At 42.5% G+C, this 15,210-nt stretch overlaps 2 protein-coding genes across 7 annotated transcripts in view; one reads left to right on the top strand and one right to left on the bottom strand.

The window, feature by feature from the left end:
* The window catches only part of LOC127609250 (uncharacterized), a 215,409-nt gene extending 213,620 nt beyond the window's left edge, over window positions 1-1,789 (bottom strand). The window contains exon 1 of the mRNA XM_052079090.1: window positions 423-1,789. Within this exon, the coding sequence (XP_051935050.1) occupies window positions 978-1,772 (795 nt within the window). The 5' untranslated portion in view covers window positions 1,773-1,789 and the 3' untranslated portion in view covers window positions 423-977. The remainder of the gene's footprint in view (window positions 1-422) is intronic.
* Window positions 1-15,210, top strand: part of brip1 (BRCA1 interacting helicase 1) — a 79,798-nt gene that overhangs the window by 40,863 nt on the left and 23,725 nt on the right. For 5 of the 6 annotated variants that reach the window (XM_052078844.1, XM_052078842.1, XM_052078846.1 and 2 more), the window contains 4 exons: window positions 2,489-2,643; window positions 3,991-4,165; window positions 9,949-10,089; window positions 13,605-13,766. In XM_052078844.1, the coding sequence (XP_051934804.1) occupies window positions 2,489-2,643; window positions 3,991-4,165; window positions 9,949-10,089; window positions 13,605-13,766 (633 nt within the window). The remainder of the gene's footprint in view (window positions 1-2,488; window positions 2,644-3,990; window positions 4,166-9,948; window positions 10,090-13,604; window positions 13,767-15,210) is intronic. The other variant, XM_052078843.1, reaches the window with a different exon arrangement.

Here is a 15,210-nt window from a genome sequence, read left to right as displayed (position 1 = left end):
ACTGGCAGGGCATAGCTGTTTATTGCCCGGGTCTTATTCTTGCCATTGAGCTGGCTTCTTAGGACTTGCCTCACTCGCTGGAGGTATTTGGCCGTAGCCGCTTTCCTTGTTGCCAGTTCGAGGTTGCCATTGGCTTGTGGTATACCAAGGTACTTGTAGCTGTCCTCAATGTCTGCTATTGTTCCTTCAGGGAGTGAGACCCCTTCAGTGCGGACTACCCTTCCTCTCTTAGTCACCATCCGACTACATTTCTCAAGCCCGAATGACATCCCGATGTCGCTGCTGTAGATCCTGGTTGTGTGGATCAGGGAATCTATGTCCATTTCGCTCTTAGCATACAGCTTTATGTCATCCATGTAGAGGAGGTGACTGATTGTAGCTCCATTTCTGAGGCGGTATCCATAGCCTGTCTTGGTGATTACTTGGCTTAGGGGGTTCAGTCCTATGCAGAACAGCAGTGGGGAGAGTGCATCACCTTGGTATATGCCACATTTGATGGACACTTGGGTAAGTGGCTTGCCATTGGCTTCAAGTGTGGTTTTCCACATCCTCATCGAGTTCGCAACGAAGGCTCTTAGGGTCCTGTTCACCTTATACAACTCCAAGCATTCAGTGATCCATGTATGTGGCATCGAGTCATAGGCTTTCTTGTAATCAATCCAAGCTGTGCACAGGTTGGTACGTCGGGACCTGTAGTCTTGTGCCACTGTTCTGTCAACCAGGAGCTGATGTTTGGCTCCTCTGGTATCTCTACCAATGCCCTTCTGTGCTTCGTTCATGTATTGATCCATGTGTCCACTTATCTTAGCCGCAATGATGCCTGACATGAGCTTCCATGTTGTGGAGAGATAGGTTATTGGCCGATAGTTGGATGGGGCTGCACCCTTCGAGGGATCCTTCATGATCAGGATCGTTCGCCCTTCGGTTAGCCATTCTGGGTGAGTCCCATCCCTCAGCAGCTGGTTCATTTGTACTGCTCAGCGCTCATGGAGTGCTGTGAGTTTCTTTAGCCAGTAAGTGTGGACCATGTCCGGGCCTGGTGCTGTCCAGTTCTTCATATCTGAGACTCTTTCCTGTATGTCTGCCACTGTTATGGTAACCGGGTTCTGTTCAGGGAGGTTGCTGTGTTCCTCTCTCAGGGTCACCAGCCATTGTGCACTGCTGTTATGTGCAACCTCCTTCTCCCATATGCCTTTCCAGTACCTTTCAGTTTCCAGTCTTGGTGGGTCAGCTCTGTTGTTAGGACCCTGACACTGAGCGTACACTTTCGCAGGTTGTGTTGCGAACAGCCTGTTTATTCGTCTGGCCTCATTCTCTTTCGTGTACCGCTTTAGACGACTGTACAAGCCTTGGAGCCTTTGTTTGGCAGTTTCGAGTGCTTCAGGTATGGTCATCTGGATGTACCTCTCGGGTATCGGCCTTTTCATCACACCTCTCTGGGCCTCCGTCAATTGACTCACATCTTTCCGGGCCGCCTTGATCTTAGCCTCCAACCGTCTTTTCCATGGTGGGTAACGTATCTCATGGCTTCCATGGTTGCTCTTATAGCCCAGAGTCTCCAGGATCACTGATGCTGAAGCGTATATCAGCTCATTGGTTTCTGTGATTGTTACAGTAGGGATCGCCTTCAGTGCTGCATTCACACTTTCTATGAGACTTTCAGATGGTACTTCACATAGCCGTTGTAATCGGTTTCCAGGTTGTCCAGCTTTCATTCTCGCCATGATCTTAGCTTTCAGGTCAGTTGCTGCCTCGCTCAGCATTTCATTCATTGGGGCTGGCCACCCAATCTCATCATCTGCATTCATTCGGGCTTGCCTCCCAATCTCTTGTGTGACCTCCTCCTCTGATCTGGCAGCCTGCGGCCCTTCACCATGGAACCTGCGTTGTACCTCATCAATCTCAAGTTGTGACAGCAGTTGCCGTTTGTGGATGTTGGAACACTGAGCTACTAGTTGTTTCGCGGTCAACCGTGACTGTGGGTTTCGAAGTAACCATTTAGCCCACATTCTCTGCATGTAACCCCTCTGACTAGGGTTGCTTGAGTAGTAGCATTCCAACTGAGCCATGTTATCGCATCTCGCCCATCTCCGCTTTGTTCCAGTAGCCCATTTTCATCAAAGTGCTCTGGTTCCCCAGCACCTGACGCAGACCTTGTTTGGCCGGGCGACGTCTGAGCCGGCATGTCATTCGTTTTATTGTCTCTCATCATTGTATGAGGTAGGCATTAGCGTGAAGGATCTTGCCCAAGGACCCACACTGGATGGTGTTATGTGCTCATTTTTGCCCAAGCGGGATTCGAACCACCGTCTCCTGTATGCCAAACCGATGCCTTACCAACTGGGATATCCAGCCGCTTTATATACTGTATATATATATATATATATTTATTAGAGAGAAAATTTGTTAATTTTTTTCTAAATTTTGTATCAGTAAAATCACATGAGTCACAGTTTTGTTATTAACATTTATGTCTCACATATTGAAGCAGAATCTGGCTGCAGTGCTGGAAAAGGAAGAGACTGTGGGATTTGTAAATGGGAAAGATGACATGATGCTGGTCCCAACCATAAGCTCATCAACATCCAGCATCCTCAAAGGACTCTTCATGGTTCTTGACTTCATCTTCAGAGACAACTGCAGGTATGTGTCAAACAAAAACATAACAGTCTGTTATTTGAAAATAATGTATTGTACAGATTTAACTGATTACTATTGTTGCTGACAAACTGCATCCATCTTTCCATTTTATGTACTGCCTGTCCTTACTTACATTGGTGTTATTTTGTTGACTTTTGGTGGCACCATTTCCCAGAACTGAATACTGTCATGTAGACTGAATGGCAAAGATGCATGTAAATGGTGTAAATGTACTGTATATTTCAGAGATGAAAGTACTCCGGATTTTCCCAGGATTCCGGATTTTCAAATTTTAATGAAAATTTCGTTCATTCAATATTAGTTGACAATATTGAACGAACACGCGTTTGAGCTCGTTGTTTTGCTTTCAAGAGCGTAGCCATGTTGAGGCACTAACACTAGTAACAGTAAAGAGATTTTCGTCTTTTTATAAACACACTTGCTAAACCCGAGTGGAATGAATAACAGATGCAGTGGACGAGACAGTTGTTGTCATAAAATATATATTTGGACAAAAAGGGAAACACAGAGATTGGCAGAAAAACGTGTCCGTCCGACTTCGAGTGTCGTCTCGGCTAGCTTAGCTTAGCTGTTGTCATGTGTGACGTTGGTTGCGTCGGCGCTGATTGAATAAATCAAAAGACACATTTGCACGCACGCACAGCAGAGAGCAGCGTGTTTGGGGACTATTCCCCCCCACCCTGTTCTAGTTGAGATGGTAAAACCCAAGAGGCGAGGTGCCGCTTGCTACTGTTGTTGGAAGTTGCCATTCGTTCTACTAAAGCATTAGTCATTAGTGAGCCGCGCAGCATCGGGCCTAAAACTGCCAACGATCATTTTTAAGCGGCTGACTATAGAAATAATTTCTGATATATTTTCCCATTTATATGATTAGCATTATTCTATTTAAAGCCTAGTGGGCTGCAGTATTTCCCCACGTAATTACGCAAATGCTCATCTCTTTGTCTGGCCTCTTATTATGTGTTTCAGCATAATTTCGTTGTGCAAATGCATTTATCATGCTCATAAAAATATGGAGTTTATTTAAACCTGAAGAAATTTTGCGTTTTTTTTCTGCGGGGTTCAGCAGGGGACCGCGTCAGCCGCCTTTTCCGGAGGCGCGCCACGACGGCAGGGACGCAGAAGCGAACACCCGCCTACTCATTGGCCAGAGGTTTATAGTACGGTGCGGCGCATATAGTTACAAAATAGATTTTTCTTCATAAATCTGAGCATGCGGCACTTAATCAGGTGCGGTCTGTAGCCCGGAATTTACGGTATATATTTTCCAGAATTTTCAGGAAAGTCTACTTTCATCTTTGATATTTCTTTGTGTCTGGTCATGTCTAGATATGCTGAAGACTACAGAGTTGTACTTCAAAAGACATATTCTTGGACAACCAAAGCCAAGCCTTACATGAGTGATGCGCAGGGGTCCATGGTCCAACGAGGCAGGCAACATCAAAGAGTCAAAGTGAAGACTGAATCTCTGTCACTGAGTTTCTGGTGCCTCAATCCTGCTGTGGTGAGATTGCATTTGTACTTGAATTGATGCTTGCTTCCCAACTGTACTTCTAAATGTTACAAAGTTTACATAATAGGTATAAATATTAAATCTGTGGTTCTATCCAGCACATACAGTGCCATTCAAATGTTTGGAAACACCTTCCAATTGTAATAATAAGACGGCAAAAAAATTATTAAACATCATCCACATCACAAAGAATCTAAATTAAATAACATTGTGTTTTCATGAACATTTCTTGTTTACTATGTAATTCCATCAGTATTTATTCATAATGTCTACAATTCATTCATTAAAAAAAAATAATAATAATAACACTGAATTACATGGTGTTTCCAAACTCTTGACGGGTGCTGTACATTGGATACAAAAAGTCTGCACACATCTATTCAAATGTTTTTGGGGATAAAAAATAAATAAATAAATAAAATCATTGTAATTTCAAAACATTTTCTGCCACTAACCTCACCTTTAACATGAAATCAATTCGAAAAAAAATATTTTTGCAAGGGGAAGTAAAAATAAATGAATGAGATAACGTGGTTACCCAAGTGCGCATGTGCTGTTGTCATGACTGGAGTTGTGGTCGTGTTAAAAAATAAACAATCATAGCTCATTCAAACTCATGTTAACTAGGAGTCAACACACAGGTTCCACTCTTTCAAATGTTGAGCCCCCCCCCCCCCCCCCATTTCTTTATTCATCTATCCATTTTCCGATTTGCTTTATCCTCACAAGGGCATGCTGGAGCGTATCTCAGCTGTCTTCGGGCAGTAGGTGGGTCACACCCTGAATCGGTTGCCAGCCAATCACAGGGCACACAGAGATGTCCAACCATCCGCACTCGAACTCACACCTCGAGACAATTCAGTGTGTTCAATCAGCCTGCCATGCATGTTTTTAGAATGTGGGAGGAAACCGAGTACCCATAGAAAATCCACGCAGGCACGGGGAGAACATACAAATTCCACACAGGAATACTGTTTTGAAACACTTTTACAATATTTTGTTACTCCAGTATTTTGTTATTTACTCAAGCAGGATCTTTGAGAATAGACACACAGAAATGAACACAAGACACTAAACTTTGCTAGAATATGAGTGTCATTTATTCCGCCACAAAGAATCAGCACAGCAATACAATCACAAGTTTGTTAAATGCAATCAGTACAATTAAACTTCACCGTAATGCACTGGGAAGGAGAGCTAACATCCCAGGCAGAGTGTGCATCCAACCAGCTGGGCGTCCGTACGCAATCCGCAGCAGACTCTACCAGAGTTTAGCTCCCGATTCCTTTTCTACGCTCAAATGTTCGTGTGCCACAGAGGGGAGGGTGGCTGGCCCAAACTTTCTGGCGCCACCGAACAGCCTTCTTCTTCGACAACAGGTGTCATACACATCTGACTCTCAAAATAATCATGTTTTGCTCAAGCAATCCCGCACCCTGTTCCCAAGGGACATGCACATCTATTTCCAACAACATTGTTTTACCCAAACAATCATGCACTCCATTCTCTCAGGGAACACTCGCTCCTGGTACTTGAGCAAAAACATGCCAAAACCTTCCTACAAACCAAAAACATCACATAAAATATACTTATTCCTCTTCAAATACGACAACAGAAACCCGGACTGATGAACAGCTGAAGCTGTATATCAAGCAAGAATGCGAAACAATTCCACCTATAAAGATTCAACAATTAGTGTCCTAAGTTACCAGACTTTTGTTTTAAAAAAAAAAAAGGTGATATAAAATCCATCCATTTTCTGAACCGCTTTATCCTCACAAGGGTCATGGGGGTGCTAGAGCCTATCCCAGCCGTCTTTGGGTAGTAGGCGGGGGACACCCTGAACCAGTTGCCAGGCAATCGAAGGGAACATAGTGGTAAAAATGACTCTGCCCCATCTTTTTTGGAATATGTTCCAGCCGTAAAATTCCAAGTGAATGATTCTTTGTTAAAAACAAAGTTTATTAATGTGAATGTTAAATATATTTGTCTTTGATGTGTAGTCCATTAATAATAGGTTGGATATAATTTAATGAAATTGAGAAATTCAGTTTCATTGGAATTTGGTTTTGTTTTAGGATTCTAAAAATGCAGGCTCAGACAAAGTGCAATTCCAAAAATATTTACCCAAGAAAATCACGCCAACAATGTACAAACTGAAATCACAAGGTGCCAGAAAAAAGAATGCTTGAAACCAAAAACCGCTAGTAAAGGCAAGGTTCAATAGAATACAGAGAATATACAAACGAAATATCCAAAAGTCCAATAACACGAAAACAAAGAGAAACACCAGAATAGTGAAAATACTGACTAACAAGAATCTATGAGCAAAAACGAAAGCTAATGGTCTCGAGAGGTCGAGAAAAATCACACTACAAGCAACACACCAAGCTAGGTCAATATTCCGACAACGCGAAGCAGAAGTCAGAGTCCTGAAATACAAGGCTCGCGTTGATGGGGAAACGAGGCACAGATGCACTTCCAGCCGAAGCTGGAACACAATCAAGACAAAATATGACAGATTTGAGGATGACAATTTATTTCGTCTGGGGACAAAAAACAGGAACAATTTTGTTGATTGAACCACAAATACAAATTATAATTTTCATGACAGGCCTCATTGTGACTAACAAAATGGACAAACAGTATTAAAAACGGTTGTTTTGAGCCTATTCAGCAGACACGGCGGCCACTGTGTCGAAAAGCTGTGGGAAAGTTTTTTTTTCCCTTCTCAATTTAGAAGCCTGATATCTTCTATTTAGCAATTGTTCTATGACTTAAATTTTTTTCTCTTTACAAGTTTTGTTTAAGAAGTCTGGGAATACTTCTTTTCTTTCATGAAAAAATAGGTAATTAAATACAGTCAAACCTCTGTTTTCGAACGTCTCTTTTCTTGACCGAATCGGTTTTCGACCAAAAATTTCAATTTTTTTATGGCTCGGCTTATGACCGAAATTTGGTTCTCGACCAAACTGAGCACACTTGAATGCGCTACTCGACTTCTCTCGACTTTCTTACACAAGGAAGTGACACTTCCTCGGGTTGACGAAGAAGTGACACCTCCGTTGTGAGCAGACGTGTTCAAAGATTTAAAAAAAGAGCGTCCATTGTGCGTCCATTGTGAGCAGGTATGTTCCAAAAGATTTTTAAAAAAGCAGACGTGTTTGTTGTGATCGATGCAAATTGGACTGTTATTTCTGCATGGCACCAAAGAAAGCAAGTGGAAGTAGTAAAGCTGCTGAAAAAGAGGAAAATAGTGTGCAAAACCACTGAATTTAAGAACGATTTGATTGTGAAATAGGCATCAGGTTTGCATGTGTCTGTGTTGGCTAAGGAGTTCGGCATGCCCAAATCAGCAGCATCCTAAAAAAGAAAGACCATCATAAAGTCAGTGATGGGGCTCAAGGATTCCGTGTGGTTAGTGAACAATGGCCACAACTATTAGAGGAAGTGGAGAATCGTTTGTTTATTTTCATCATGGGGTGTCAGCCAGTTCAGACAAGGAAGCTGCCGAAAAGTTTAGTTGAGTTTGAAAATCTCATTAAGGCCGAGGAATGTCTTCCCCAGCAAACTTTTAATATGGACGAGACTGGACTTGTGTGGATAAAGCGGTTCAGAAAATGAATGGAGGGATGCTACCCTGTACTGCAGTGTAGGATTGCAGACAGAGCATCCACAGTTACAGCCATTACTTTAGGGTTTATAAATTCAAGGTGTAAAAGAATGCAATCTCCAATTGTCACGATGAGAGAGAGAGAGAGAGAGAGAGATGTTAAATGTTACAATGTCAATGTTTATGTTAAAATTGGTGAAAATAAAACATACAAAATGTTTGTAGTTTGTTATTACCTGCTCTCTAATTACACGTGTACACGTGTGAGTTTATGGTGTAAAATAGTTGAAAAAATGCTTTTAAAAAGTTGTTTTCTGGACTTGGAACGAATTAAAATTTTTACATTGATTCTAATGGGAAACATGGTTTCGGTTTTTGAACAATTCGGTTTTCGAACAGCCTTCTGGAATGGATTATGGTCGAAAACCGAGGTTTGACGGAATATTCTATGGCCTTAATTTGCATTAAAATAGAAAAAAGAAACTTGGTGTGATTTAAAATAATTACGCTTCTTACTGGGCTAGCCCACTTGACATCAAATTATAATGACAATGAGTTTGACACTTTTTTTTTTGCCTGTCCATCATTCGTCAGCGCCCTAGTCACCCCTCTGTCTTTTAGTGAAGTCTTTTAGTATTAAAGGTGAAACAGCTTACAAGTCTAGTTGTCTCAATTGCACTTTTGCCACCCACAAAACTGAGAATCTACACAAGCAATGCTCAGCTCAATTCATGTCGGCCTCTTCATTGACTGCTTAGCCGCTATCTTGTGTAGCATAGTAGCCATCTTGGCAATGTCCTTCACAAAATGATGGTACCGTATTTGCCGGACTATAAGTCGCTCCTGAGTATAAGTCACACCAGCCAAAAATGCATAATAAAGAACAAAAAAAACATAAGTCGCACTGGCGTATAAATCGCATTTTAGGGGGGAATTTTATGTAATAAAATTCAACCCCAAGAACAGTGGGGAGAACAGTGCAATTTAAAAAAAAAATAAAATAGAAAACAACACGCTGAATAAGTGTACAACATGCTAACGTTACATGACACATAAATGATGAACTGAGAACGTGCCTGGTATGTTCAAGTAACATTAAGAGTAATTCAGATAACTAGCAGTGGTCACTAAACTACGGCCCGCGGGCCGGATCTGGCCCGCCTCCACATTTGGTCCGGCCCTCCTGAACAATACCAGAGAGTCTTTTGATGTATTTTTCATCTATGTATATTTGTATTTTATCATAAAATTAGGCTTTTGCAATAACATATTCCTTAGTTATGAACTATTTTCATTATTAACTATTAGCTAGTAACAATTTCCTAAACACATACAGTATAACGTGACATTTGTTCCATCCTTCTGCGGTCTGTGCCGTTATCTGGCAACCCCAGAAACAAAAATCCTAAACTCGTCCCTCTCAAAGAGAACGTAATCATGGCGAAAAGGTGAGGTAAGAGAAAAAAAATTATTCTGAATACAGGGAATTTAACCCAAAATGGAGAAACTGATAGCAAGCAGCGGTAAGGAGAGTTTGTCAGGAAATGCATGAATGCTGTCGCGGAGGTCGTGTGTCCCGAGAAGAAAGACGTCTTTAATACCGCGAATGTATCAAAAAAAGTTATTTGATTTTGTGTGGGTTTCTGGGAAACAATACATTTTTACGTCTAGGTACTCTAGCAGTCACAGAAGCGAAAAGTTATGTGGCCCTCTCATGAAAAGGTTAGGGGACCACTGAACTATAGCATAAAGAACATGCTAACAAGTTCACCAAACCATCAATGTCACTCCAAATCACTAAAACCAATGGAATGTTCATCCTCTGTGTCACTTTTTTAAAGCAACTCCACCAATTCTGGAAGTAAAAGATGCAGCGCTTCCTATTCTACGTCACTTATGTCAGACTATCGTGGTTTTATCAACACAGGTCTACAGCGGCCTCTTGCGTTTTAATGTGAAAATAACGTGAAATGATATAATAATGTGTTCATAATTTCACCCATGAGTCGCGCGCCCAGCCAAACTACAAAGAAACTTCTAAGTCCAGAAAATACGGTAAGAATTCCAATACACAGGAATGGCTGGAGCTCTATGTGAAATCTAAAATAAGATATGAAAAGAAATAATCAGGTAAATGTTGTTTGTATTGTGTCTTTTATAGGCGTTTTCTGATTTAAGTGGGACAGTGCACAGCATTGTTCTGACATCAGGTACGCTATCACCTATGGGATCCTTCTCCTCAGAACTTGGGGTGAAATTCTCTGGTCAACTGGAGGCCAACCATGTCATCAACAAATCACAGGTCAATATACTGTGTATGTCAGTCTACTGAATTAGATTTTGTGCTTTTCGTAAGTTGCAAAAAATATTAGATGTCCCAAAAGTCATGAGCAGTGAAGTACCGTATTTTCACGACTATAAGGCGCCATTAAAAGTCTTAAATTTTCTCCAAAATGGACAGGACGCCTTATGGTGCGGAGCGTCCTTTATATGCGCTGAGTTCCAAAATCTGACTGACAGCCGACACGCTGTTTATATAGAGAAAAGGCGGAAGTGACTGTGGCCAGGCATGCGGGAAAGAAGTCGGCCAATCAGGGAAGGGTGGGCGTGTATATATACATATATGGAGAGGGAGAGAGAGAGAGAGAGAGAGGGAGAGAGAGGACAGGCAAGCTAGTCCGCCAATGGTGAAGGGTGGGCGTGTAAGTGAACGCTAAAGGGACGCCTCAAGCCAGTACCAGCACTTGTATAGAGTGTGGCAATGTGCATTGTTGCAAAACAACTCCGGTTTTGGTGTCTAAGAACCCCTGAAAATAAATTCGACAAAAACACACGCCTACGAAGCTCAGTTCAAACTTAAAACCACCGGTTATGCTTTTGGCATGCATGCCCATCTCACAGCAGCGGTGAAAAAACAAATCAAGCAAATGAACTCTGAGCTTGCCGTTATTCCCGGAGGCTTGACTAAAGAACTCCAACCGCTGGACATTGGCATCAACCGGGCGTTCAAAGTAAAGTTGCGAACGGCATGGGAACAATGGATGATCGGTGGCAAACACAACTTTAGAAAGAGTGAGAGGCAGCGCTTGGCGAGTTACGCCACAATACGCAACAACGAGAGGGAACGCAGCGTTTTTGATGGATTACTGTACTTGCACAATTGTTCAATTCTTTCTACACACACGCGCGCTACCACCATGTTTCGCTCTGTTCTTTACTTTCAAATGTGGGAAAGCTTCACACGAGAGAAATGTTGACTTTGCTGTTGCTACTCCTTTCCGCTCGGCAATGCGTAGCAACTCACACTAGCATGTGATGCATTCAATGACAACTGAGATGTGCAGTCCTCTGCTTCTGATACAGAGGATGAGGACTTCGATGGATTTCTGGGTGATGATTGATCCAAAAACGTGAGAACATTGTACGATGGCTAAATAAAATACACCCGAACTCAGTTCTGCTTTCGTTGCCTTTTTAAAAACGTGTTTTTAGCTTATCTGTATGTCTTGGCATGCTACCGTATGCTTCAAGCTAACGTGTTAGCATGCGCGCATGCATGCCGTATGTTTAAGCTGGTGTATGTTTTACCACTGTAAAACTGCGACCATTAGTACGGTGCGTCCTGTGTATGTGTAAAATACAGAAATGTCACCCATTAATGAGACTGTGGCCATTAGTACGGTGCGTCGAATAGTCGTGAAAATACGGTACTCCGTGTGTAATTCGGCCCGGGGATTTGTGATTTTGAGGCTCCCCGTGTGCGCAACTGAAGACTGAACAATTTTGTGTTTCTCCTGCCACACAGCAAGGCCCAAATACCAACCAATGAAGGATGGCAGTGATTTTTGGGTCTCATCATTTTTATAATAAACTATGCAAAATAAGAACTCTATAGTATGGCAGTCTTGACACACAGCTCTACTGGTCTGGTTATTGCAAATTCCTGCTCCAACTCCTCTTTCTCCCCAACAAGAACACCACATAATTAATAATAATAATAATCCATCAGATTTCTATGGTGCTTTTTTTTGGGGGGGGGGGGGGCAACAGGACTCTCAAGACGCTAACAATGGATTCCCTCATGCATTCACTCTGTGGCGGCCGTAAACTATGTTCTGTAGCCACAGCTGTCCTGGGGCAGACTGACGGAAATGTGGCTGCCAGCGTGCCCTTTTGTCCCCTCCAAACACTACCAGACATTCACACCCAGCCGAAGACCAGTGTGAGTGACTCTGGAGGGAAGATCAGTGAAGTGACGTGCCCAAGGGCAAGACAACATACGACCCGGACAGAGCGGGAATTCAACAGTTGAACTTTTGGTTACTCCTCCTCCTCCATGTCTTCCTCCTCCCACTTCAAGACCAGAAACACCTTGTCACAGGTGTGGTTGGGTTCACCCAGACCCAGTCCCACAATAGCCCCTCAGCTTAGTGACATTCACCTGATGCTGGTGCTAATAATTACAATAATAATCATTGGTATTACGTTTTGTATCATAGATCAGATGCCCTGCAGGAATAATAAGGTGGACAAAGGAAGAGATTCAGACCATGGACGTTAAGACCCGAAAGCTCCTAACCATGCATGGAGGGTTCCATCTCAAATCCAGCACCCTGAGACTGTACGCAAGCGGAAAGGAAGGAGGCCGGGGACTAGTGAGTGTGAGAGGCACTGTCCAGGATGAAATATCCAAGCTCCATGAATACATCAAGGAGAAGGCTCCAACGGATGACGTACTCAGAGAATGTCTCAGACAATGGGGGACAGAAGATGAGGCGCTGGAAGAGGGATAATCATGGGAGGACAAGCCCCTACACTGGATGTACCACCGGACCATAATTGAAGTGGCTGATCTCAAGAAGTCCTATTAGTGGCTAGAGAGGGCTGGCCTGATGGACAGCACAGAGGCACTCATCCTGGCTGCTCAGGAGCAGGCCCTGAGCACCAGAGCCATTGAGGCCCAGATATACGACATCAGACAAGAACCAAGGTGTAGGTTGTGCAAAGAGTCACCTGAGACGATCCAAAACATAACTGCAGGGTGTAAGATGCTGGCAGGGAAAGCCTACATGGAACGCCATAACAAGGTGGCTGGCATAGTCTACCGAAACATCTGTGCGGAGTATGGACTGGAAACCCCAAGGTCAAAATGGGAAATACCTCAGAAGGTGGTGGAGAATGACAGAGCGTAGATCCTGTGGGACTTCCAGATCCACACTGACAAGATGGTAATGCTGAACCAACCAGATATCGTGATCATAGATAAAGGGCAGAGGAAAGCCGTTGTAGTGGATGTAGCGGTCCCAAATGATGGAAACATCAGAAAGAAGGAACACGAGAAACACGAGAAACTCGAGAAATACCAAGGGCTCAGAGAGGAGCTGGAGAGAGCCTGGAAGGTAAAGGTGACAGTCTTTCCTGTGGTGGTTGGAGCACTTGGGGCAGTGACCCCCAAACTAGATGAGTGGTTGCAACAGATCCCGGGAACAACATCGGACATCTCAGTCCAGAAATGTGCAGTGCTGGGAACAGCAAGGATACTGCGCAGAACCCTCAAGCTTCCTGGCCTCTGGTAGAGGACCCGAGCTGAATGAGGGACGGACACCACCTGAGGGGTGAGACGAGGATTTTATATATATATATATATATATATATATATATATATTTTAACCTGGATATTTTTATTGGTCGCTACTTCGGGGATTTTCATTTATCGCGGGTGGTTTTGGTCCCCATTAGCCCCGATAAACGAGGAATTACTGTACTCTCAGTGAAGAATGAAAAATGTGAAAATCAAATGAGAAAATGTCTCTGCAGGTTTGGGTTGGCACTGTTGGTGTTGGACCTCAAGGCAGAAAGCTCTGTGCCACCTTTCAACATGCTGAAACGTATGCCTTCCAGGATGAAGTTGGTGACCTGCTACTACATGTTTGCAAAGTTATGCCCAAGGGTGTGCTTTGCTTCCTGCCGTCCTACAAGGTAAATATGTGTTTGTACTGATTGAAAATGAAAATAAAAGATGCTCATTGAATATAAAATCCAGAAGAATTTTTGCATTGGGACATGGCAACGGTTAGAAAGGCTGGCTAAAACCGAGGTACTGCTAACATAAGTACCATGATTGCCACATTTCTGACAGGGCTCCCAATTGAGGTGGGTACAGTAGCAAGGTAGGTAAGTTGCACACATGTAAGAGTACTGTTTCTTCAGTGTAATAATACTAGAGTAGAAGTAAAATAATTACTTGAGTGTTCAGTTTAAAAAAACAAAAACAAAAAAATGACAGGATTAACTAGTGACTAATGATTTGTATTTTTTACCCTCGTAGTGCACCGCTTGCGATAAATGTAAAATGATGTCTTTGAATCAAAGGCAAAGGCATTCAGAAAAACACGAGAGAGCTGAAACTTATGGAGGGGTTCTAAAATGGCCTACATTTCATGACGTCACTGGCTGATAATTCTCAGGCTTTGCAGCAATAATAAAAAAAAACGTTTTGATACCTTAATCTTCACAATTTACATATTTTGCACCATAGAGACCCATTATAATTCATATTTTTGAATGCATCGTAAACCTAATGTGTAGACATGCATTTCACGCGATTTTTACGTCAATCGCTTTGTTTTCGCTTGGACAGACGGAAGCATGCCACATTGTTGGGTTGAGGTCAGTCAACTTTAGGTGGCGTCAGAGGATCGCAAATGAATTTGCCTTTTTACAGGAGGCTTCAAACCAATGCATTTTACATGAACACGTCCGGTCGGGATTGTTAGTAGGGCTTGGTTAGGACCTCCAGACACCATTTATTTTCCCTTTTGCAAAAAATAAAGAATAAAAAATCCCCAAGAACTAATAAAAACTATATATGTATGGATAGCACAGATGCCTCTGAACATTTTGAGTGTTTGAAAAAAAAAATGTTTTTATAACACAAAATACATCATTACAAAAATTGTAAAATGCGTAACTTAAGGCCTTTTTAATTTGGAGCACACAAGTGTTCAAAGCATAACTGTCATTTCGACGAAAACATCAAATGGTAATGTGCAAATTTAGATATTGACCAACAATATCATATTTCTGTGTGAGGCTGCATACATTTTGTATGTGGTCATGTCTCCATGTCATTGGTCAAATGGAGACCAGTGTCACCAGAAATTGCGTTGGATTGGTAAAACAGTCATACACGGTGAGCCTACTTCCACCTGCACATCTATCAACTCTGCTCTCCCCCAACCGCTTCTCTTCTTCTCAACAGCCTTGGAAGGTTCTTTTAAAGTTTGTGCTTGCTATACCCATACTAACTACCAGAAGACTTCATTCTCAGTTGATATTCTCACTATTTAATGTTTTGCCAAGGGTGTCGTAGAGAAGAGAAGTCAAATTAAAGTAAGAGAAATTTCATAGAAAGATACATCAC

This window comes from Hippocampus zosterae, chromosome 10 (genome assembly GCF_025434085.1).
Source record: "Hippocampus zosterae strain Florida chromosome 10, ASM2543408v3, whole genome shotgun sequence".
Classification (NCBI taxonomy): domain Eukaryota; kingdom Metazoa; phylum Chordata; class Actinopteri; order Syngnathiformes; family Syngnathidae; genus Hippocampus; species Hippocampus zosterae.
This window is presented reverse-complemented; position numbering and strand designations above follow the sequence as displayed.